Source organism: Parambassis ranga, chromosome 2, assembly GCF_900634625.1.
Source record: "Parambassis ranga chromosome 2, fParRan2.1, whole genome shotgun sequence".
Taxonomy (NCBI): Eukaryota; Metazoa; Chordata; class Actinopteri; family Ambassidae; genus Parambassis; species Parambassis ranga.
This window is the reverse complement of record NC_041023.1, coordinates 3,239,039-3,263,866: the sequence shown is the minus strand read 5'-3', so window position 1 is coordinate 3,263,866 and position 24,828 is coordinate 3,239,039. Positions and strand designations below refer to the sequence as shown.

The 24,828-nt window shown below is 46.5% G+C and overlaps 1 protein-coding gene across 4 annotated transcripts; it reads right to left on the bottom strand.

Moving 5' to 3' along the window:
- Nucleotides 1-928: 928 nt before the first annotated feature.
- cica (capicua transcriptional repressor a) lies at nt 929-24,728 on the bottom strand. Of its 4 annotated transcripts, none has more exons than XM_028421392.1 (22): nt 24,547-24,728; nt 17,517-21,201; nt 16,985-17,261; nt 12,690-12,821; nt 11,670-11,823; nt 10,076-10,175; nt 9,807-9,989; nt 9,562-9,688; nt 9,080-9,240; nt 8,272-8,404; nt 7,830-7,918; nt 6,760-7,642; nt 6,169-6,311; nt 5,707-5,867; nt 5,176-5,419; nt 4,325-4,619; nt 4,015-4,181; nt 3,801-3,937; nt 3,022-3,173; nt 2,768-2,902; nt 2,556-2,681; nt 929-2,208 (listed from the first exon to the last, which is right to left on the bottom strand). In XM_028421392.1, the coding sequence occupies exons 2-22, from the start codon at nt 20,985-20,987 to the stop codon at nt 1,946-1,948; spliced, it is 7,533 nt and encodes a 2,510-aa protein (XP_028277193.1). In that variant the 5' UTR covers nt 20,988-21,201; nt 24,547-24,728; the 3' UTR covers nt 929-1,945. The 4 variants fall into 4 exon arrangements, with proteins under 4 accessions (XP_028277193.1, XP_028277219.1, XP_028277210.1 ...); XM_028421418.1 differs by having other exon boundaries at nt 7,141-7,642; XM_028421409.1 differs by having other exon boundaries at nt 7,836-7,918.
- Between the last annotated feature and the right edge of the window lie 100 nt (nt 24,729-24,828).

Here is a 24,828-nt window from a genome sequence, read left to right as displayed (position 1 = left end):
TTGACCCGGGACCAGTGCTTAAGGGCACTTTCTACATTATTTGAGGGAGGAGGTAAAGAAGGGGAGAGGATAAAAAGGAGGGAGGGGAAAAAAGGTGGCTAATAACATACCGAACAAGTTATTTTTTTTTTTTTACTACTAAAACAATCTCTAAAAACAATACTTTCCTGATTTAACTTGTGGCGGTCCCAGACAAGAAGGGCCGCACAAATTTGTGCAAACACCTGATTTCAACGTTTTACAAAACGACAAACACCCCTGGCTCCCCCACTTCTGCGTCTGCTGAGAAATCGTAGGGAAGGGGGAGTGGGGGTGAGAACCGCCCCAGGTACAATTAAAAGTGGTGGTGGTGGTGGTGGGGGAGGGGCACAGACTGAGTTTGTCCCCTTGTTTGTCCAGAGTTTGTTTTTTGTTTTTTTTGATGTGATTTTTTGTTTTATGCTGGAGAAGAAACACAACAGAGCCACGAGAGAGAAAAAACAGGCCACGGTAAAACTGGTTATTTCCACGGCAACGATAACAAGAGAAAGCAACATCATATCCACGGGGAGGTTCCGAAAAGTTTGGTTAACATCCTACTTTTCCTCTCTGTTGGTAAGCATGTCATAATGTTGTTCTCTAATCACTACTGGTTATGTCTTCCTGTTGTTGGAATAGAAATCTTGCATCCGCTGAACATCGCCCAGTTTCTTCTTCTTCTTCTTCTTCTTCTTCTTCTCTGCGCTCTGCTGGGAGCCGGTCGGCGTCAAGTTCAACGTTGATTCTTCAAAGCCTCACAACCACTCATTTCTTTTTACATAATCTCTTTACGGTGCCTGTTCACACAGGTTTTTGGGGACGTGACCCCCCCTTAACAGACATATTGACATATATATATATATATATATATATATATATATATATATATATATATATATATATATATATATATATATATATATATATATATATATATAAAATCGTCTCCCGCCAGTGAGGACTCAGTCTTTCATAATGGCAATAACTGAAGGTGCAAAGATTGGTCACACTACATCCCAGCTCCTGCCTTCTCGTTTACCAGGAGCGAATAGATTTCCTGCTTTTCACTACAATCACTAGAAACTGTGCAGGCCGATGGCTTTGTCAGACCAGAGTCGACTGGTGTACAAGTGCTCACACTGCACAGATGTGTCCATGTTGGTGTGTGCGTGTACTGTATGTGTGTGTGTGCTGTCTGTCTTGCAGCATCGAGGGGCTGTGGAAAATCAGTGGAGGTCGTTGGGGTTGTGTTTGCGTCCCGACCACTGTGCTGAGGAGTGGAAGGGGCGAGAAGGAGGTCAAGTCAATGGCATCTGAGGGCTGGCTGGGTGGCAACAGCAAACTGCATCTGCACAATAAGTGACAAAGTGCCTTTGTGTGTCATGGTCCTTGGTAGCGGCTCCTGGGGACTGCCAACCAAGAGTAACAGTCTGATTTGGTGAGTGTGTGTGCATGTGTGTGTGTGCGTGTGTTTGTGGGATCATGTGCATGCTGGAGATTACATATGCACCAGGGTTGGTTTGTGTGTGTGTGTGTGTGTGTGCGTGTGCCAGAGAAATAGAGAGTGTGTACCACAGAGTTTGTGTGTCAAACTACAAACTACTGTACAAATGTGCTGAGAGCAGACCTGGGCAAAACCAAAAATATTCAGATTGATGGAAAACGAAGAAGGAAAAACAAAACTACAAGAAGCACTTGACTCATGACTTGCATGTGATTCGACCACGTTTGAGGCTTTTTTTTAAAGGTTTGATGAGACGATCCAAGCGCACCTTGAATAGTTTGAATATTTGTGACCATGTTCCATATTTCTGCCCAGGTCTGGTGGAGATTAGTGCCAGTAGAACAAATCCCGCTGGTTCACACACTCCCCTCTCTCTTCCTCTTCTATTCTTTCCTTGGTTTTGCTTCATCTTCCTCCTCCAGCTTACGATCCCTCGCTTTTTGACTCCTCTGGGCTCCGGCCTTTGTCGCCTTGCTGCTCCGCCCCTCCATCCTCCCGAGCTGATTGATTGAAAGAGGAGCTATGGGGCAGGGCGGGGCTGACTTCAGCGGATATTCCTGGCTCGAAGGTTCCAGGCGTGGCCGTCTGCATGATCTTCTGACGAACTTCACGGATCTTCAGCTGCAGGCACAGCTTGGTGGGGAAAGTGTCTGAGTAGCGTGCCTGAAAGGCAGCTGTGGCCTGGGCTGTGGAGAGTGAATACAAGATCACATGAAGGATTATACATCCTGTGTGATGTCCTTTAAGGATAACAAAGCTGCAAAGTTCTTTTGTCACACATTTTTACTGAGAAGTTTGCTTCACATACAGACAACAATGATTCATTTATGAAGAATGTGTTAGAAAATAACCCACGTAACGTCTTTTATCTGCATTAACATTTGTGTGATACTGTGAAATATTGCAAAGGTGCAAAATTCAAATTCCCTTTAATTTCAAGCAGGAATAATTTTTGAAGTTGAGAAGATTTTAGTCTTTAATATATAAAACTTGTGCTTTTAGGGAGCTTGCAAAAATTCACACTCCAGCTTACCTGAGGGAAAAAACCCATGTTCCTGAAACAGCTGCATGACCAGGGCCCGACGCTGGTCTAGTGTTCTGCGCAGAGAAGAGTAGTGAACCCTGTCCAAGTCTCCCATAGGAACCTCAGCTTCTGGACCTTGTTGGAGAGAGAGAGAGAGAGAGAGGTGCATCGGAGGTCTTTTAACACGCATGCATCTGGTGCAGCTGTCGTGCCAGGCATACCTGGTCTGTCGAAGGTAAAGATGTCTCCCTCACACTTGGCTGCACTCTTGGGGGTGTTGGGTTCGGAGCTGCAGCTGGACAGCCGACGAGTCTTTCTCCTTGGGGAGGTGGGGTCTTCTGCTGTCAACTCAAGATCTGCAGGGAGACAGGCAGGTGGAGATAATAAGGAGAATAAACCAATTCTTAAATAGTATGAATATACCGTGGTGAGAGATAAAAGGTAAAGGATGATTTTATGGTATCGGATGCCTCACCTGTGGAGTTGCGTCTCTTCTTGCGGTAGCTTCCCAGGATGGCTCTTGGTGAGGTGGCCAGACTCTGCAGAGTGGGCGAGGGAAGGACCTCCTCTGGGTTAAATTCTGGAAGCTCGGCAAAACGCTCCTCAAAGTATGTCTCAGACAAAACCCTGCACACACAAAACACAGAGGCCACATCAGTCTTCAGTCTAGTAGGTTTAAATATCAAGGGACGGCCTCTGGATTTCTTCACATTTCTCTACCCTTCAGGCTGAGCTCTGCCTGGGCGTCTCTGTGGCTTCCCCACCGCTTTCCTGCTGTCTAAATAAAGAATATCAAGGGTGAGCACTCTGCCCACTCACATTCAGTAAACAGAGTTTCCACCATCATTTTATGAAGTTGGAGGTTTGGCAGTGATGCACTTTTAGTGCTACATGCCACTATGCTCAAAAAAAGAGTGTTAGAAATAAAGTCAACAAATGAAGCACTGTGCAGGGTGCTACAGCTCATCGTCAAGCTGATTAATGCCAAAATTACACAAGATGAGCTACTGTTGTATGAGCTCTCTCTGCTTGAGAATGTGTAAACTGTTAAAAATGTTGTTTTTTTGTTTTTACAATGACAAGAATGCCAGAAGGACCTGGCAGGCCTTGTTTTAGTTTGCTCTGCATTCATTCTGAGAGTCCGAACACAAAGGACAGCTCTGGATTTTAATGAAAGGTTTTCCTGCATTCTCTCTCACACACATGCTTATTTAAAATGTGGGAATTCATCTCTTTTTAGCTAATAGTACTTACTTGTCATGAGAGTCGGGCGTCTTTTTGAGCGGCGGCGGTCGAAACTTTGTCTTCTTTGAGGATGAGGGGGGTTCTGCAACGGGAGGGGGAGGGGGGTCCAAACCTGAGGGTGGAGGAGCCGGGGAACGTTGTCCAGCCTGAGGAGAGAGTGTAGTGTTATCGGAGTTTCACCGTGGCCCTGGTGAATATTCAGACAGACATCCAGTTTCTCTACCTCTTTGCTGCCGTGGTCCTCTCTCTCCATCTCTCTGCCTCTCTTCTTCTCACTGTACTCCTTCATAACTCGCTCTTGTTCTTCATCTGTGTCACTTCGTGTCTCTCTGCAGTGCCCATCTCTCACATTTTCTTCTTTGATGTGCACAATGATGTCCTCCTTTTTTACTGGAACAGAAAGATCATTTCAAATGTTAATACAAAAGTTGAAAGTTGTTGAAAAGCACATTACAGCAACAGCAGTAATCCTGCAGCTCTGCTTCACTATATTTTAAAAGCAAACTGATTCTGCATAACCAGTACAGCATTACCCGTCGTTCCACTGCTTGCACAGGTGGTCAACAAGGAGCTGGTGGTGCAGCTCGACACTCCCTGAGCTCTTTCTTCACCCTCGCTGTCCAGCTGGCTCTCCTGTTTCACCTCCACCTCCACTCCGACTCCGGGCTGAGGGGTCGGTACGGCTGAACCCTGCACTCCTGCTGCCAGTGGAGAGGAAGGATTCATCGCATCCTGGGCTGGAGCTGCCACTGACGGTGGCACAGCTGTGACTGACACCACTCCGGTGGCCAGTGCAACGGTTTGTGCAGGGTAAATGGCAGTTAGTACCTGAGGAAGAAAACAAGACGTCAAGAAGCAGATTCAAGGCTGCTAAAATACACCCTGGTGTGTGTTTGTAATTTCTGCTGCCTGGATGGATGATTCTTTGCTGACACTGCCTCTGTTTGTTTTAAAAATGGAGGATGTCTTTGACAACATGGGCTCATGTGGATGAAGATGTAATAACAAGGTAACGCAATACAGGAATTATGCAGAAAAGTGAAGTGAAAGTGCAAAAAAGCATTTTTTGTGCAATCTTTATTGCACAAGACCTTTGCTGAGGTTTAATGATCTCATATTAAACTGTTAAAATGTTTAAAATTAAATCTGCAAAGAGATAAACTGCTGACAGCTTAAGCTTAAACAAAACTGAAACTAAAAAAAGATGTATATATTAATTACATGCATGTGTATGTTTGTAAAGTAGTGCCCTCTGTCAGCAGATCTCTTTTGAAGGAAATAGGAACAGAAAGGACGGCCATGTTTCTGTCCACATTTCCTTTATGACCAGAAACCGTTCATTTTTTTTTCTTAATTTTAAGGCTGTACAGTTACTTCTCTTTACCTGACGCCCAGTTGCTGCTGCTGTCTGACCCGGAGATGTCTGTGATTGACAGCTCAGTGGTGGTGCTGGGGCTAGCAGTGGTGGCTGGCCAACAATGGGCTGAACCAGGGCTTGTCCAGATGGGGTGATAGCAGTGAAGCCCAGAGTGGCCAGAGGTGAAGGGAGATACGCCGGGCCTGAAGGCTGGGGACCCTGCTGGGGCGTTGCTGTGGTAACTCCAGGTCCAGACTGGACATAGGTGATCCTGAATTTAGATAGAAAATATTGATAATGATACACTAATAGTTATAGAAATACCTGAAGAAATGTTGAAACTTTTAAAACAGCAAATGTCTTTGAATGCATCGTGTGCTAACACTGTCATAGTTTACATTGCCTGTAGGCTTTTAAGCCAGTCTTGCAGACTGAGTCATGTTACAACCTAGCTAAAAATTAAATCCTCACAACATCTTAAAATGTCGTTGAACTCAACTATCCCAGTGGCTGATGCATATGTTTCTGTCTTTCAGGTGTTGGACTTGTGTTAGTGACCTGGTGGGTGGGGAGGTCAGGAGAACGGTCTGTGGGGGCGCAGCACCGGGAGCCATCACTGTTGCCACGGAAACAGGAAAGGGGCTCCCAGGATGTACTGTTGCAGCGCCGGTAGGGTGAACGTTGGTCTGCACCACAGGCATCGGAGCGATCTGGATGATCTGAAAACAGACACACAGGGAATTATGTTTATTTATTTATTTTAAGGTCAAATATATTCAGTAGAAAAAACACTTTAATTTAATATTGATTATCAGATATATAAAGAGTGAGGTCTATAAAAATAGTTTGGCAGAACTCGTGTTGTCTGTGTTGTTCTCTAAGTAAATGACTTGTGTCTTTTTGTTGTTGCCTGTGCTCTGGTGAATGTAATCACCCTGTCAGCTGTCAGGAAACAGGGTGGCGTCTGTTTATCTTTGGTGCTGCTGACACTTGTTTTAGTTGCTGCATTGATATTCTTACCTTGTTTCCTGTTGCGGGGCCGTTCTGTACAGGAAGAGGCGGAGCCACCAGGGAAATGGAAGGATGAGGAGGAGTAGACCCTGTTCTCACTGTTGCCATGGGAACCAACATCTTGTTCTGCAAGACTGGCGACTGGGTTTGGACTAATGAGTGAGAAGGAGCGAGACAGAGAGAGAGAGAGAGAGAGGGAGAGAGAGTGAGAGAATTAAATCACTCAGTATGAGGAACAGATGAATGGAGTCAAAAGAGGGGAGGTGAAGACAGTACAGGAGTGATGGTGGGTGGAGACACACTGAGAAGGAAAGAACATTTCAGCTACTGGTAGAAGTGAAATTCCTCGCTCCAACAAGGTGGAATAATATCCTATTGCAACTGACTCTTATAAAGACAGCATGATTAAGGCATGGGTGGGCGGTGGGCACTCATGTCAATTATGTCTCTTGTGTCAATCATTTATCTCCTGTTAATCTAAGCCAATCAAGTGAAGGGAAAAACAAAATGAAAGAAAAACATTCTGGCGACCAGTGAACACTAAGAGGAAACTGTGTATTTGCTTTTTTTCTCTCAGCCAATTGTTGCTCTCCGTCTCACCTCTAGTCCCGGGGCTGACTCTGATTCCCACCCCTGAGTGCACGCCATTGGCCACGGCGGCACTGTTGGACAGGGAGAGGATTTGCTGGTGAGTGAGTTGAGGGGAGGAGGGGCTCTCGGCGGGCAGGACGTACTGGACCTGCGCCAGCGGCTTAGAGCAGGCGGGAGCTGTGAGAGAGCAGGTGGCAGCAGAGGGGTGGAGCTGGGGCTGGAGGACAGGTAAGGGTGTTTGGGTGTGTGCCTGCAGGGGTTGGGGGGTCAGGAGCTGCACTGGCTGGGCAGTGGGAAAGGACCCTCCCAGAACTAGGTTAGTGACCAGGCTGCTGCCTCCAACAGGGGTAACACTGACTGGACCTGGGGAGGAGGATGACAGGTACCCACCCCCTGCGGTGATTGGCAGCTGCTGAGATCCCCCTCCTCCAATCAGGAGCGTGGCTTTTTTGTCCTGCGGCAGGGAGCTGAGTGTGATGGCTCCTTCCACTGGCTTGCTGGCGATAGGAATAGGCGTGCTGGCGATGGGGCGCACCACGTTAGTGACCACAGTGGGAGCCATGCGGACACCTCCGAGGACCTGGGTCAAACCCTGCTGGGCCAAAGTGTGAGGAGCCTGGGTGACGGATCCTGGGCCCGTGATGGACAGAGAGGAGACGCTGTGCCCACCTCCTCCACTTTCTTCTCCTCCACCTGCTGCTGTTTCCTCTCTCCTGGACCCATCCTCACGCCCTTGGTCTCCTTCATTCATGCCTTTACTTCTCTTCTTCTCAGACCCATCTTCAGCACCACCTCCCCCTCCCCCGTTCCCTCTAACTGAGGAGGAGTCTGACTGAGGGATGGAGGGAGAAGAGGAGGGCAGAGAGGAGCGAGCCACTGGCTGGAAGCCATGCTGAAGGGAAGAGAGAGGCACGGAGATCAAAGCAAGAAAGTTCTTCTACGAAAGGTTCTCTAACTCTGGCAAAAACATGGGATTGATAAAAACTAAAACCAACAACATTATTCATTATTTAGTCATTATTTAGATAATCGTAAATTGTTTGTCTGTACACTATGAATCCAGAGGGAGACATGCCTACCCTCACCTGCCCATCTGGTTCGTCCTCGTCACTGTCTGTCACTCTTTCTTTGCACTTGAGGTCGATGGAGCCTTCAGGACAGGAATCCTCTGAGGAAGAAATATCCGATGATTTTAGAAAAAGGTACAAAACACACACACACACTTCCAGCTGCTCAGTAATGACGCCTGGACAAAATGCTTCTGAAAGGCTTCCTGCAAACTGCCAGCATCACCATCACATTGCAAATTATGTGCTATTGTTGGTGCTATACTCTAACACTAGTAATTAACCGCCAGGGGCTGTGGCTAACAAGATGACACAGCTGTATTCTTTATGGTGTTTTTGCTGACGTGCTCAGTCTGAGTCAGAAGGTTCAGGGTCTTTTTCAAAGACACGCTGACCGATATAGGAACTGAAACCGCAGTTACAAAACTCATGAGCGCTCACTCATCTCACTCACCCATGACATCATCATCTCCTTCTTCTTCACAGATTACCATGCGCTCTTCATCACTGGTCACATCTTCACTGGCACCTCCTTGGTATAGTGACGGAGGCTGCGGCCTGCTGCGAAACAAACATGCTCCATCCTCCTGAGAGAGTAGGTGGAAAAAAGACACTTAATAAATATATTCTTACAGCATAACCTACGAACTGAAAAAAAAAATACAGCGCAGAATAGCTAGCAGCTGTTATTTAAGCATGCACACATATATAGTATATGGCTCAGAGCATTCAAGAGAATGCCTTCAAACAAAAGAGCTCACATGCAGGGTTGCTCCTCTGTGATTAGGAGCGAAGAAGCAAACACTACAGTCTTGTACCTTCAAAGGCACTAGAAAAGTAGAAAGTGAAACCTTTGAAGTTGCTCCCTCAGAGCTTTCGCTGGGTTTTCAGTAACAACCAAAGCCCGCACACAAAGAACCAAGTGAGTCCATTAAACGGTTTTTCACTGTTCTTTCAGTTGTAGAGTTTAATCAAAATGCTCTGCGGTCTGCATGCACACAGGCGCATAACAACACTTGCCACTACAAATACCAGGATTTTTTTCTTTTTCTTTTTTGAACATAGCCTGTTGTCACAAGTTGTTTCTTTGTGCTCTTTGATCCATTTTGGATTAATTTTTGTATATTTTGTATGCAAGACTCTATTATACTGTTACTTATAGAATAATAGCCTTTGCAATAACAGATCTATGCCATACTTGGTGGTAACTAATGATCAGTGTTTGTGTGCTGCCTTGGAGCTGCAGATTAACAACCACCTACCTTCTCCTGGTCCTGTTCCCTCTCCCTCTGCTCCAGGGTGTGCACAGCACTATGGGAAAAGGCTCGAGGACGGGACTGCTGCCCTCCTCGACGCTCCGACACCCCCGGCCATACCGAGCCTCCTCCCTTCCCTTCCAGCACCTGAGACTCCAAGTGGGCATCTGGAGAAAAGAGATGAAAGGCTCTGAGCAAAAATAAAAACATTACAAGATCAATAAAAAACACTGCCTCATAATGCTGACCATCTAGGAGGGTGCAGCTCATTGTTTCAGAATCAGAATTCCTTTATTCATCCCTGAGGGGGACATACAGATCCCAACAAAGATTTCAAGATGGCATGGAGTCGAATATAAATATAAATAATAAATAAATAAATTCTGCATCAGCAGTGTGATAAAAATCAAAGTAATGTGTAAAAGCAACACACAGAGACTATTGACTGATGTAGTCTTTTTTTGTACTTTTGCTTAGATCAAACACACCTATGCTCTCTGACATGCTCCTCTCCCGGGGCTCCTTTGGGGTCCCACGGCCCTCTGACAGAGACTTTCTGCGGTCCTTGTTGCACCACTTCCAGTCTGGGTGAGCTCTAAAGTGGGCCTCCTTCACCTGTGGAGGCACGAGGTATATAACTTTTGGCTCAGCTCAGTTGTTTTTATCACTAAAGTACAGAAATAAGATATTCTGATAATGAGGATAATATACGCCTTTCAAAGAGTGTGTTTACCTGGAAGGCCAGATCATGGTACTGCTGCTTCTCATTGGGCCCCAGAGCATACCACCACTCCCCCAGGATCTTGCTGACTGTGCGGTTGTCCTGGTTGGGATGTCGCTGGTGCACAAGGGCTCGGTGGCGTTTGCTGAAGATCATAAAAGCATTCATGGGACGGCGGATGTGGTCCTTCTCCCTCTGTTTGAGAACGGGTAGAATTTACGGTGAGGTAAATCAGTGATGTGTTTCAGTAAGTAATCTTCTTTTGTCCTGTATGAACTGACCTTCCTGTCTCCTTCCTTGGGCAGGGCACTGAGGGACTGTGTGCGTCTCTTGATGGGTCCGGTGGAAGGAGATGGATCATTGGCTACACCCGGGGAAAACCTTCACAAAGAAAAGTGAAACTAAGTCCAGCTAAGCTGGGAAAGCAAGGGAGATTCCATAGTGTGAGGGCCATCAGGAGAGTCATGTGGAAATAATGTAAAAGACTGTGTTTTACACTTTTGGCTGGATGAGAAAGTTCCATTTAGTCAAGTCTACACGGAGTGTTTTTAAATGATAAAAGCAGCATAGAGGCCAAAGATCATACAGCAGTCAACCAGAACGATGCTTCCCTCTTTTCTTCTTTTTCCATTTTCTTAAATTGAGTTGATGCGGTTTTCTTTATCTCTTCAGATCTTTATCAGTAAGCTCGCTAACTGCTCTGTATTTATCCAGTTGAATCTACGGAAATGTCTGTTTCTACTACTACTAAATTGCACTCTTCCTGTGAGTCACTGGATTTTTCCAGGAAAATCTAACCAGACACAGAGCAAATAAAAAAAAAAGCAAATCAATGTCGCCACAAATGTGTTGAAATACGGTTGTGTTAAAGCACCTGAAAGAACACTGGATTAAAATATTTCATAAAAATGAGACTGTTCAGTATAGTTTTGTTTGACATAGGCTTTTAAAATACCAGAAATTACTGAGTACAATTAGGGTCCATGTGGGTTGATACTACTATCTGTCAGTTTCTGTGGCAGAGGAGAACCAAATCTTTTTAAATGTGTCGAAATTGTTTGTGCTAACGCCATTAGTCTCTCCACTGAGATGCAGGCAGATAACAGGTGTAACCACTGTCACATTAAGATACTGCTGATGCATTTCTTTTAGCAACGGCGGGCCTTTGTGAGCCCAGTGACCCTGAAACATTCATAACCACACTACCAGCCAGACAGAAACACAGCCTGTCTGAGTCACTCTGAAAGAGCAATAACCCAGCCAGATGCAGCGACTGAGAGGAATGAACAAGAAGAGACTATACAACTGCTGCCAGACACACACAGAGATGCTGCTAGGAGAAAAAAAAAAGTTGGTTTCTTTTAAAGTTCTGCTGGCAACGGTGGATTTCAGCACACCTGTTTGGAGCGTAGCGTCCTTGAGAATTTTAAGGCTTGTGATTCAAACTAGCTACACCAAATGCGCCTAATATGATCTACACTTACTACCTGCTGCCTAATGAGTCATACTGAGAGTCTCAGAGAGGAAATGAACATAATGTATGAAGTATGTGCTCAAACTGAGACGACAGGTTTTAAATAGAACACTGGAAAAGTTATGATATGTATACATCTGGCAGTAAACAACACAATGTTGTAATAAAACATCCTGTGTGCACTGAAGAGACTAACCAGGAAAATACATTCATTCTTGAATTACTGCTCTTGCATTTAAACAAGATCTAAACTGGATCAACAGTTGTCTGGCTGCTGCTTGTGCCTGAATGGAGGACTGGCCTTGTTTCACAGCGTGGTCAGAACTCTGAACACCTGAATGTAAATGAAAATGTTTCTTGTGCTTCTGTTTTTTCTCTGAGGAATAAATACATATACTTACGGGTCATCTGTGTCGCTCTCTGTCTCGCTGTCCGCCCCGCCCCTGTCTGGAGGAGGATTGTCATTGTTCGGGGCAGGGCATGACGGCGATCCCCTCTCCAGGTCCGGAGGGCCCGTCCGCTCATCACTCACCAGAGCCACACCGCACCGAGGTTCTGAAAAACCAAAAAAAAAAAACATTTACTGTGTGTGTTCCAGGTTGAAAATAATAAAAATAAAAAAGCTTTATGAAAGTAAGTAGCGCTGCCATATGTGTAAACACAGGGCTACCCTGCATACAGCTTGTTGGCGGCAGGAATTCTGGCCAACTGAATGTGGGAGGTGTGACAAGTTCTGACTACATCTCTGTTTGCAGTAGTAAAAAAAATACTTCATGTCATTCGAAGATGAAGCCACATTTAAAAGGAACTCTTCCCTCAAGGGTTTAGTAATTAAATATCAACATTACAGCAGCATTGTGTCATTGAATCTAGTCAACAAAACATTTAGTGCGATGTTTCATCTCCATTTGAACTTTTGCTGGCTCATCCAGAAGACTGTGAAAGAAATACTTATTCATTCACAGTGTTTGGTTTTGGTCGTGGTCAGCCATGCTTTAATAAATGACTGAGCATTTTATTTATGTCAGAAACATGAAAAAAAAGGGCTCTGCGCAGCAAATCAGCATCACTGACTATCCACACCAGCAGCCAGAATTAGTCTGTGAATAAATTTTAGCACTTGAGTCAATAAATAGTGTTATCATCAATGTTACTGGAATAATATTGGTGTGAACACACACTGTGGTGATTTGCAATTCTGTTGCAACTGTTTTGGGAAACACTGACTTGGCTGCTGGTTTGTGCTCAAGTGCTTTTGGCAGGCGACATTTGAGAACGCTGCATGACGTTTCCTGTTCCGATTATTGTGTGAAATACTTCTCTTTAATACTGTTGTATATATGTTGTATATATATGTGTGTATGTATGTTTAGTCTCCTGTGCCCCTGTCCTTGGTAAACCTTCTCGATGTCATCTGCTACCTTTGCTCTGATTGACAAGCTGTTGGCCATCAGAAGGCTGGGCAGCCGCTGCTGATTGGCTGGGCTCCAGGAAAGGGACGAGCGAATGCCAAGGGAACACTGGCACCGAGCGAGGCTCCACATTGGTCCAAACTGTGGGAAGATAGAAGAAAGAGAGAGGGAGAGAAAAAAAAAGTGAAATGTCATCATGTTTATCCATCTCAGTATCACGGACTGTCGACAGAAGGTAGCGCTCTGCCCTCTGGCAGCATGTGAAGTCCTGTGTGACCATCAGCCAATGATGAGCTCTACTAAAAACTGCACTTACACAGAAACGGCCTCGGCCTGAACACCATGAATGGAGTTGTGTATTCAGTCACCTGTTCTGCAGCACATACAGACCAAGTCCTCGGGATAATGAGGGATGATGAGATATGATGTGATGAGAGAACCTGTTATTTTATCCACACAGATTCCAGTCTGCAGACTACTCGCTGTCTAGACTGCTGCCACGCTGCTGCTGAGCTTCAGGCTCTGAACCGTTTTAAGCCACAGAGAGAAATTCTGAGTAGCACATTAGCACAATTTGTGCATTAATCTCCATGATTCCTGCTATCATTCTCAGTCACATCAGGCAAAATGATATATATATACAGTAGGGATGTTATTGTTTTGTATATGTATTTATATATATAAACATCAGTATTGGGTCATGTGAAGAGGAGCCAAATGGCAATCCTTCAACACTACAAATGTACTACAGGAAAGGCTTATTGTTCTCTGGAATTAGGTCAAAGGAATACATGAATGTACCAGTAAACATCCAGAAGGACTTTGAGTTTTTAGTTATCATGCAAAACTTCAATATAGTGCAGACTATTGGTCTGTGACTTCAGTACAAGTCATTGGCCTCTGATCCTTTTTATTTACGGCCACAATAAGGCCATTCCTCCAGTCATTTGGCTAATTACTCCAAAGACAATAATATGTGTTTAAAGCTACTGCAGCAGTAAAATGTAAACCTACTAAAAACCAGCATGTTAACACATATGAGGCACGTTATTATTTATCACTACTGTTGCTGCCAGAACTTTCACAAACCCCACTGGTGACTCCAACCACAACTACAGCCAGCCTCACTGCTTTCTCTGTGAAATACTTCATGGTTTTCCTCTTTCATGGTTCATTCGGCTTGTGATTGTGTGGTGTATTGATGTGATAAAGATGCAAGCCTCACTAGACTTGAGTTATAAACAGCTCCTCCTCTGACTGCAGTATTTCACCGACTTGATGGAAATAAACCGAACTCCATACTACCGCAGCACTGAAATGTCTAGTTTCTATTAATAATTGTATAATAAAGTATTAACATGCTCTATATATAGCTAACCATTAGCCAGTTATGGCTCATCTGAAATGGAGATCCAGATACTGCTGAGCTGGACATGTGGGAAAATACATCCTGAATGTCCTGCAGCCATTGTTGGTGAAACACACACTAACACACACACACACTGTTTAACAACTGATTAAAATTCTGATGTCACATGCCTACTATCACTGCACTCAGACCTTTGTACTTCTTACTACTTAGTGATAGTTTACACTGCTGTTAGCATGAGGAACTTCAGCTGAGGAAGTGAAGCTTATTCAAATGCTTTACACACCAGAAGCTGCTTTCTTTTCAAGTGGGAAATGCCAGGGAAAGTACTGTTATTGTTAATAATACAAACTTGTTGATTTCCTCTTTGTGCGACCATGTCAGCGCAGCAGCTCTTACACTTGGAGCTGATGCTGAATTTAACAGCGAAAACACAGTAGTCTATTTTGAGTCAATCCATCATGCCTCATCCTGCTGCCATAAATACTCACTACAGCACCAAATGTGTATTAATCTGCTGCTGAAAATAGCCATGGCTGTTTTAGGAAAGAACTGAGCCTTCTTAAAATGTGCAACTGATTATTTGTTATGAAAAACGGACTTCAGAATGAGCTGAGTGCTTAAAAAAATGGTGGAAGTTAGAAAGCGGGACGGATTAACTGATGTGCCAGCCATTTTTTTTTTTTACCTTGCTAAATAAACTGAGCTCGGATATAACTTTAAAGGACCTGCTGACACCCTGAAGAAGCGAGGCATGAATATTCCAGGGGAGTAGTGATAGTGGTGAGTTGTGAAAAATATCACTCCTCAGAGATCCATCTGTCTCTACTGGTTTACTTGAAGCGCTGACAGTGATGACTAGAGAGCCGCAGCGGTGATAAAGAAACACCTGCTCAACAGCTGTTGTCAAGCTTAAGGTCTGAAAACTATACTATACACATTCACCTGTCCTATGACACCAATAAAACAGTCCCTGATCTATGTAACAAGATGGCCTGGGCTCCCCCCCTTCATCACCGAAGGCTGCAGATGAACCACTGAAGAGAGCAGTAATAAAACTTCTGATGCTAATGCAGCTGCGCTTGAGCTGGGCTATATTTAGGAGAGATCTCCGCCGTGGGGCCTGCACTGCCTTCTGCCTGTGTTTGTTTCTGAGCCCGCTTGTGGCTCTAGGTGTTTTTAAAAATGTATGGCAGAGGAAACGTTATGCTACAGAGGCAGGTGGTAGTTATCGGCAGTGCGAGGGATGTGAGAGGGAGAGCGAAAGAAAAGTGCGCGCCGGTAATCAGCTCAGGCCTGAACGCTTTACTGCACTAATTCTACCGGTGGAAACAGTGTATCCATGACAACACGCCAGCAATACGATTACTCCCTTTTTCTGCTGAGAGCAATGAAACACATTCACATCACGCTGGACCTGCCCTTAATGCCCTGTCTGAGATTGTTGATTGTCTGGAACACTGAGATGAGTGTGTGAGTGTGTGTGAGTGTGTGTGTGTGTGGAGGAGGTGAACGTCCTTGTTGCTCTCTGTACTCCTGCATGTCTAGACATGTCAATATTCTTGCCCTTTTAAAGTTTCAGTGAAACACCCCTTATCTCTCTAACACACATGCACACATGCGTGCACTTAAAAAGGGTGACACCCCCCCCCCCCTGCACACCACTCACACAAGTGCTCACAATAACTGACACTACACGCACTGAGTCATAAATTACACACACAGCGAGCAGCAGGTCTGGGTGGTTGCCTGAGCGACTGATTTATCAAAGCTTTTGATATTCACACCTCAGAAAAAAATGGTTTCACTTTAAAGTCATCTTTATCGTCTAAAACATAACAAGATATTATCATTTGATCAAAAAGGGCCTATAAAATATTTAAATTATGACTCCAAAGATCTTCATTAAGCAAATCTGCTGGTGTTGTCATTTCTGCTCACAGTAGCTGCTCAACCCTGCCGTGCATATTGTCCTCCACATGTTCTGTCAAATGTCGGAATCACCCTTTAAAACTGAGTAATATCAATCTGTATCTAAACAACAAGACAAAATGCTTCACATTTAAACCACTTCTGGTTTTCAGATTTACTAAGTGCTGCAGCAAAATGACACAAAATGAGAAATTGCACATTTAAAATGGAAACCATCTACGTTATTCATGCATTCTAAATAACACTTCTGAGCTCGCTCATGCTGAAATATCACAAAGTTGGCATGGAAACAAGCATACAATATATGGTGAACTCAGACACCTCTATTTCTCAGTGGCCAATTTTCTTACATCCCACCACCTGACTGCTATTTGGACGATATATATAAACTAGTCTGCAGCTTCTGATGGAACAGGAGGTCACAGATGAATTACCGACAAACTCGATGGCATTGCTTTCTAGATTTGCGCATGCTATAAAAGCTATGATCAAAACAGGTGTGAAAAAAATTAAAAGCCATAATAACACACAATAAAGGACATCTGAAAAACACACGTTTTCATCCTCTGAATTAAGCACTAAAGACAACCACATCTTATTATAACTTTTACATTTACGGCTCATCCATAGGACAGAATTAAAATCTGGATGTAAGACTTGAAATTGACTAAAATGCCTCTCTGTTTAATGCACATCAATGTAGTTACTTTCTCTCTGTGTCTACTGCGCCGTCTCTCAAAGAACAAGTGCAACTGGAAGTTTCTTCCACTGACGGCAAACAATAGTAAAATGTTTGTGAGTCACGGCCGTGGCACTCTGCTGTAACCCTAGAGAGATAATAAAAGCGAGAAGCACTAGGCTAGAGTGCACAAGATACAGCCTGCACATCCCTTCTTACTTTAATGTATGGCAGACCTGCGGCTCCAGCAGACTTTGTATGTGATGAGAACAAAGGTCAACAGTCACAGCCATCTCCCATTTCCCCACCCCTCTCATTTCTTACCGGTCCCTGGGCGTCCCATGATGATTTGCTTGCGTGGCGCCGGGTGAGGCGACTCGGCTGGCAGTATGAGCGGCAGCAGGGCAGTTGGTGTGGGATGACAGGCTACTGGCTGTGGCAGGGCCCCTCCGGAGGCATCCTGGTGTCCCTCAGGTTTCCTCTCCCTTTCTCTGCCTCCAGAACCAGACGAGGATAAAACTGAGGCCGAAGAAGTAGACATCGACCCTGGGGTAGAGGGGCTAGAGAGGGCAGCGTGGCCTGCTGGGGCTGGAGTCAAGGACTGGGAAAAGACACCATATATGTATATACATATAGTATTAGCTAGAATTTTAACACAGCTCCATGCTAGCATGTGCACAAAATTTACAAAATGCAAATTTAGCTGCATTTCTTATCTAGAACCGTTGCTATAGTGCAGCTCTGATATGTTATTACTAGTGCAGGAGACAGACGACAAGATAATATATAATCCACAGGGACAATCTCTGTGTTGTATGTAATAAATCACCAAAACATTGATTAATGACTTGCTTACCGAACTGGAGGTGACCAGGACAAGTGTGGATGTGGGGTTGCGGAGAAGAGCTGCACCGTTGGTGGTGGCCCCGTTGATGGGGACGGGGGCCTGCAGCCCCGGGAGAGCTGTGTGTTGGGGCTGGCTGTGCTCCCTTGACCTGCTTCTCTCTCTTCTTCCAAGAGGGCCATCAGAGAACTTGGCCAGAGGGACATCTGGGTTGCGGACGATAACTGGTGAGTCACGGAGGGGCACGATGCGGCGTGGGGAGGGTTCCTGGGGCAGTGGAGAAGGAGGCGTGGGAGAGACCAGCATGGGTGGAGGCGTGGAGGCTGCAGAGGATGGTGGTCTGCTGGTGGCACTACGGGGACGAGGAAAGGAAAGTGAGGACGGGGTTGTGGGCTGACTCTGGGGGGAGAGGACTCTGAAGGCGGCAGTGCTGTGGCCCAGTGTTGGGTCTCCCACCACCCCGCCACCTACGCCCACTAGCTGCTGTTGCTCAGGTTTGGTCTGGTAGTCCTGGACTGCAGGCAGTGGGGGTGGTGGGTGGGTCTCAGGCTTCCTCTTGTTGGGGCTCATGGGGACTGTAAAAGTGAGGTTGGTCTGAAAAGTGGGCACAATCCCTGACAGGTGGCGCTCTCTCTCTGCACCTGGTGTGCTCATCTTAGTGCCGCTAAATTGTCGATTGCGCCGTGGAGTTAGTGAGGCTGGAGCAGTAATGGGGCTGAAGTTGGCAGGGCGGAAGCCGAAAAGTGGAGAGGGTGAAGGTGACGGGGTGGGGGAGAAGGGTGACTGGTTGGAGATGGGAGAGAATGAGGGTGTGCCAGAACGGGAGCCCCCCAGGGACACCAGCATGGTTGCTGCCTCACACTCGTCAAAGTCAAAACGAGAGAGGTCCTGGGGTAGAAGTGAGGGAAGTACGAGGCGGGGGCGAGAGTCTCCCCCACGGCTGCTAGCCTCACTGCTTTCCCGTGACGTATCATCCCAGTCAAACTCTGAGCTGGCTCTCCCACCACCCAGCCGTAGGTCAGACGGCGTCAGGGTCCCTGTGCTGCTGGCTCCTCCTCGTTCCCGCCCCCCTCCACTCGCTTCCATCTCCTTGGTCCTCATTGAGAGATGTCTGGAGCAGTAACCTCGTCGCTGGGACTCCTTGGAGCAACCCTCCCGGGAGCAAAGCCGCCTCCACTGCTTTCCGTTGAACTTTTTACGGATACCTGTTGGCGTACAGACCACATCTCCCTTTTTGTATTTTTGCTGGGCAGCTGTCAGAGGAGTGCGGGACCGTGAAGAGGAGGAGGATGTTGAACCTGATCCGGACCCACCACCACTTGCAGAAGAGGCCTTCTCTACTCTGGAGGAGGATGTAGTGGATGAGGAGATGGGAGGGAGAGGGGGGACCTGAGGGGTGCTGATGACAGCTCCAGCTGCAGCAGCAGCAGCAGTTGCTGGGTCAAGGCCTAACAGGACAGGTGAAGGAGGTGGGTGGGGGTTCAATGCCAGGTGGGCCGAGGGAATCCCGATGCCCCGCACCACAGACAGATGGGTATTGAGGTAGCCAGGTGGGGGCTTGGAGACAATGTGGCGATGTTGGGGAACTGCCATTGTTTTGGTCCCAGGTATGATTGCCCCCATTGGGACCATGTTAAAGTGGGACACCTCCATGTCTTCCTCAGGGGTGAGTGGCATATATGGGTGGTGTTGCTGCTGTTGTTGCTGCTGTTGCTTCACACTGTTCTCCCTTTCTCGCTCTCTTTCCCTCTCTCTTTCCTGTTTTCTCTGGAGGTCCCTCTCCCTCTCCAAGTCTTTCTCAATTTCCCACTCTCGGACAGGGGCCAGGCTGAGGACTGATGCTGGAGTGACCGGAGAGGTAATGTTGTGGTCTGATGTGGAGGAAACAGGTATCATTCCTGTGAAGGGCAATCCTCTCCCCAATACTGAACCCATGTTAGGGGTCATTCCCCTCAAACTCAAACGACACACCTCCTGCTCCACATCCATCTCTTCCCTTTCCTCCCGCTCTCTGTCCTTGTCTCTGATCCCATCTTCTCCCTCACGCCCACCACTGGAGGGCAAATCCAGGTCCCATGGTGGCACAAGAAGCCGGAGTGTTTGTCGGGAGACCCAAACAGCCTGAGGAGCATTTCTGCCGTCTTCTTCCTCGTCCACAGAGTGATGCCTTTCCTCTGACAGCAGGACACGGTAGCAGTTGGCCACAGCAGGATGTGTGTCTACCTGGGTCACCACACCTTCTCTGTACCACTGCCACTGGCCCTCACTGCCCTCGTCATTGCCAAATGGTACACAGACACGGGTGCCTATAGGTATTTGATGGACACCAGGAGGCGGGGCATCTAAGATAATGTCCACCACACCTGCGGGGCTGTCATGTCGATACGGGTAACGACACAGTGTCTTCTCCCCATTCAGCTGCACTTCCAGGCTTCCAAATTCACCGCTGACCTTACGGACCACTCCAGCCCGGAAGACCAAGTCTATGGTCCCCCTTTCATTCCTCCACTCCCCTCCTCCCTCATCGTCACTTTTTCTCCTTATTTGGCGTGCAAGTATGCGCTGATTCTTTAACCCTTTGGCCAGGGCATCAGACAGTGCATCGGGGAGACTGGGTGTTGTATGTGCAGACATCTGTGTGTCGCCAACCACCTCCAGGTCAGCTGAGTGCTCACTGGCGGTGTCTGTTGAGGAACAGCGGGGCAAGGGGCTGGGGGACACTCGCTCTGCTTCTGCGAGCCCTTCACCTCCTCCTGGCCTTTCCCTGTCCCCTCCAAACGACAGGGTAGGGGGTCCTGGAGAGTCCTGCGGCCCCTCCCTGCCAGCTGTTCTGCTGTGGAATTCATCCATTGCGCTCCGACTCTGACTGTTGCCATCAGAATGTGAGATGCTGATGTCAATTCCAGGACCCGCTGACCCCTGGCTGAGGACCCCACTGCTCACAGAAAGATGAGGAGGTGTACAGGATGCAGGGTTGCTATGGTTACCAGCAGTAGTAGACAAGCAGTGTTCAGATGTGTACTTCTTCTTGGGAACGCGGGCCTTGAAGGTGGCTGTTTTTCGGCTGGAGGCAGGGTTTGGACTGTTGTTGGCGCTTGGTGTAGTACTGTTACTGCCGCTGCTACCACCACTATCACAGTGGCTGCCACCGCTCACCACTGATCTCCCTGATCTGTCGTCAGAGGATGTCAACAATTTTCCAGAATCCATCATCGATACCTCTAAAAGCCCTTCTCTGTGAAGCCCCTCCCCCTCCGAAGGGTCCCGCGCTCTCATTGGATCACCCTGAGAGGAATCTGAGTGTGAATTAGAAGAAAAAGATGAGGAAGGAGTTCGGTTCGGTGGAGATCTGCTTCTGTCTCTGTTTTCATCTGAGTCTCTCTTCTCTCCTCCTTCTGGGGCATCACCCACTCCGCGACGCTTACCTCCTTTGGCTCGGGTGGAGGGAGGAGAGCGTCGGCCCTGCTTTTTTATGGGCTTCATCTTTTCATCTAGTTTGCCTTTTCTCCAAACAACTCTTTTTATTTATTTATCCCAGAGATTCTCCTTGGCGTTCCTCTCTTGCTCTGCCTTGTTTTTTCTGCTTTCCCCTCCTTTCCTTTCTCTCTATTTTCTTCCTCCGCCGGGGCCTCTCTCTCTCATCCTGTCTTGTCTTGGTTGCGCGACTTCGGCACTTGCCCACCTTATTCCAGAGACTCTGCAAGAAAAAGAGTGTGAGTTACTCATGTGGCAAACACATTCAGACATGCACAAAGCCTAATCACTGCACAAGATAGCTGGCTTTGCGAAGAAAAGTGTCTGATTGAATCAAAATCAAACACCTATAAAAACATCAAAGTGAGATCTTGTGACTGAAAGCATGATGAAAAAAATAAAGAAAAATGAACATTAAATGTAAGACATGCATTCCCTGCTAAACAACGCACCGTCATACTACAGTAGTAATAAATATGACTCATTTACAAATTCATTACACATTTATTCATTACATAACAGTTTCTACTCACATTACACAAGGCCTGCATCCATACCAGGTACATATTGAAAACAGGAGACCATATTGTAGGGTAAACACAATACAGGCTTACAACACAGCATGGAAATAGTGAGGAGCAGTTTGCAATTTGCCCAGACAAGCCTTCCTGCATGTACTCACTCACTCTCACACACACACACTACTTCTTGGCCGGGGCAGTAGAGGCGGGGGAATTCCTTCTTCGCTCACATACTGAAACCCTCTCTCTCTCTCCCTCTGTCTCTCTCTCTCTCTCTCTCTCTCTGGCGACCTTTATCTATGTATTTCAAAGCAGAGTCAATCCGCCCCTACAAACTCCATTTCCTGTGGAAGACCATTACCTAACTTCCCGTTACTTTATTCCTCCCTCTCTCTCTCTCTCTCTCTCTCTCTTAGCTACTATTACACTCATTCTTATCCCCTGCCTGCATTCTCCTTCTCTGATATTGATTATTTTTACCTCTCATCTCTCTGTTTCTCTACCTCCACTTTGTCCATACGCTCATTTTGTGCTGCAGTCATCCAGAAAAGCAGCAGAGTTGTTCAGAATAATTGTTATTCCACACCAGAGCCATTCAGTTATCGCTCTTAGCCATGTTAGAGTCATTCAGAATATCTCCTATTCCACACCGGACTCATTCACAGCCAGGCCTCCATTTAGAGAGTAAAACACATTGATTTGACTTGACTTGTTGAACAGGGGGGGGGGGAAGAGTGTTGTCGTTCATCTGGTTTGTTTGCTTGCCTCATGTCCAAGCTGCTGCGAGTGCCGCCTTACATCCTACAAGTCTCCACAGAGCCAGAGAGAGATGTTAACAACACGAGCATAAGAAGGAGAATCAAAGAGTCCTTATATGCCCTGTCGTCTTTTGGTAATTTCTCGCTCCAGCTGTCAAAATGCTCTGTCTTGACGTCTGTCAACCACCACTGGGCATGTCTACTTGTCACTGACTGTTTGTCTGTCTGTTAACTTACATGTCTGTCCCTGTTTTCCTCCCACTAGTCTCTTTCTCCACTGTCTGCCTGTCTCTCTAGTCCCTTTTTGCTGCCTTACTGTTTGTCTGTGAAGGCTTGCGTTCATTCAGGTCCTTTTAATATCTGCCACATCATATCGGCAAGAGAGAAATCCATTTTCAGAGATGACTGCCGCCTGTCTCAAGGCCACACACACACACAGCAAACATCTATGTGATGATAGTTGATAGTGCACACACACACACACACAGAGGGCTCAGAGCCATCTTTGTGCTCTATGTAAATCCCTGTTTAGGACAGACAAGCGTGGAGCAGCCACCATAAAATAATTTGGCAGCAGGCCTTACTTGGTCACGATAGAGGTATGCTACATGTGTTTACTCAGTAGTGCACTGTGTACAACAGCTGGTGTCAGAGTCATGGGCCTTATGATAACAGCTTAAAGGCAAACTGACGCAACACACACTCCCCTCTGTGAAATGTGGAGCGAGGGAGCCCATATGGGAGCCGAGGCAGGCAGGCATGTGTGTGTGTGTGTGTGTGTGTCCTATGTTTCATGTCCAGGTTTACATAAAGTGCAGTGGAACAAGTACAACCATATTTTATTTGCAAAGCAGCATTTACAACCGTTTATTAGGCGACACAAATACATAGTAAACATGGCTGTGGGCAGGATCGAGTCACATCAGGTGAAGAAAAACATCAAGTGCTGCATCACTTAGTTTTGGAAAATGTGGGTCACATTGGAAGCAATGTGCAGCTGATGTATGAAAAAACATGCAGAGGCCCTCACACGTAATCTGTCACCCGTGCCATCATTTTCCCACGATAATCCAACACGGTGTCATGTGTTTTACAAGTTTTACATTCACCCTCAGTGATGCTAGATTATTTTATGTTTTTATTTATTTATTATTATTATTATTATTAAGCTGCGTATTATATTTATGAATGATTAAGCTCTTTGAAGTTTATAACAGGATTACTACAGAGCTGTATTATACCCACGTCAGGACGTATAAATACATAAATACTCATCATCATAACAGATGTAAACGTCATGTAGAAAAGCCTGAAAGCACGGTGACGTCGTCGCCTCGGGTTTACCTGGATATAGTACCATGTCAAGCCCTCGTAGTACCGCGATTACTACCAGTTTTACTCCACAACACTGCAGGCCGTGGCGTGTGTAGCGACCAGGCCTCAAACTACACACACACACACACACACACACACACACACACACACACAAGGCCGCTTGGAAATCCTCACTGCTCCCTGTAACCGGGAAATAACCGGTTTAACGGGCATATTGACCCTTCATGACACGGTACACGGCTCATATTCCCCGGGCTGCACAGCGGTGTGAAATGTCCCAAACAGATGAAGACGCTAACTTTTATCAACACAACAACACACCAAAAAAAAAAACTAGCGCACAAAGTCCGTGTGCTCGGCCCATCCGAGAGTGACAGTGGTCGGAACGCACAGCTAAAGCTGCCGGGGTAACTTTGGGATGACCCACGTCGTCATTTGCATTACGAGGCTGTCAATACAGTGGCACAAACTAGTCCACGGGGGGAAAACACACACACACACACACACACATATAGGCCCCCCTCGAAAACACATCAATCCTCACAGCCACGTTGATTCATGAAAAAGAGGAAGAAAATCTATGAGGAGGAGGAGGAGGAGGGCTGACAGGCCGAGGAGTTTCACACAGCGCAGTGAAAATGCAGAGTTGTTGTGGGAAAGTCCAGAGGCAGTTATGGCGTTGAATTTATTTCTAGTGGAAAAGTTTCAAGCTCACTTCATGTCTCGCCGCACCGCTCCCTTTTTTTTCGCACAAGAACACAACCGTTCCGCCCTCCCAACTACTCTCCGCAGGCCACCCAGATATATCGGAAACTGTGCTGATCAGCTAAAAATGCTAACACTGTTTATAGCCACAGTAAACATGAACAACGTTAGCACCTCGGCACAAAAAAAGCACAACAAGCTTCACTGCAGTGCTGCAGGAGGAGATTTGTAAAGGCTGCTTGTACTCACCGGAGCTAATGTCAGTAGCACACCCCCCTCCCGGGTAGTTTCTCTGTTAAGAGTCCGCCGGGTAAAATAGGGCAGGGAGGCCAGACGTCCGCAGCTGCCGGTTAGCGGCCGTTCATGTTTCTCCGGCAAAGCAACTTAAAAGGAGGAAAAACTACTGCCCTGTACATTCTACACTACAGTCGCAAAATGGTGAATGAAGCCCCCAAAGCCTTGACAACCAGTCCGCGCAGCCAATAGGGAAGCACGAACGGGTACAGTAGCCAATAGGATGACGCATATGGG

Coding starts and splice junctions, on each gene's coding strand:
- cica (XM_028421392.1), bottom strand. CDS start 20,987: ATGAAGCCCATAAAAAAGCAGGGCCGACGCTCTCCTCCCTCCACCCGA. Junction 11,824..12,689: donor GCTTGTCAATCAGAGCAAAG/GTAGCAGATGAC, acceptor TTGGTTTTTCAG/AACCTCGGTGCGGTGTGGCT. Junction 2,682..2,767: donor CTTTACCTTCGACAGACCAG/GTATGCCTGGCA, acceptor CTCTCCAACAAG/GTCCAGAAGCTGAGGTTCCT.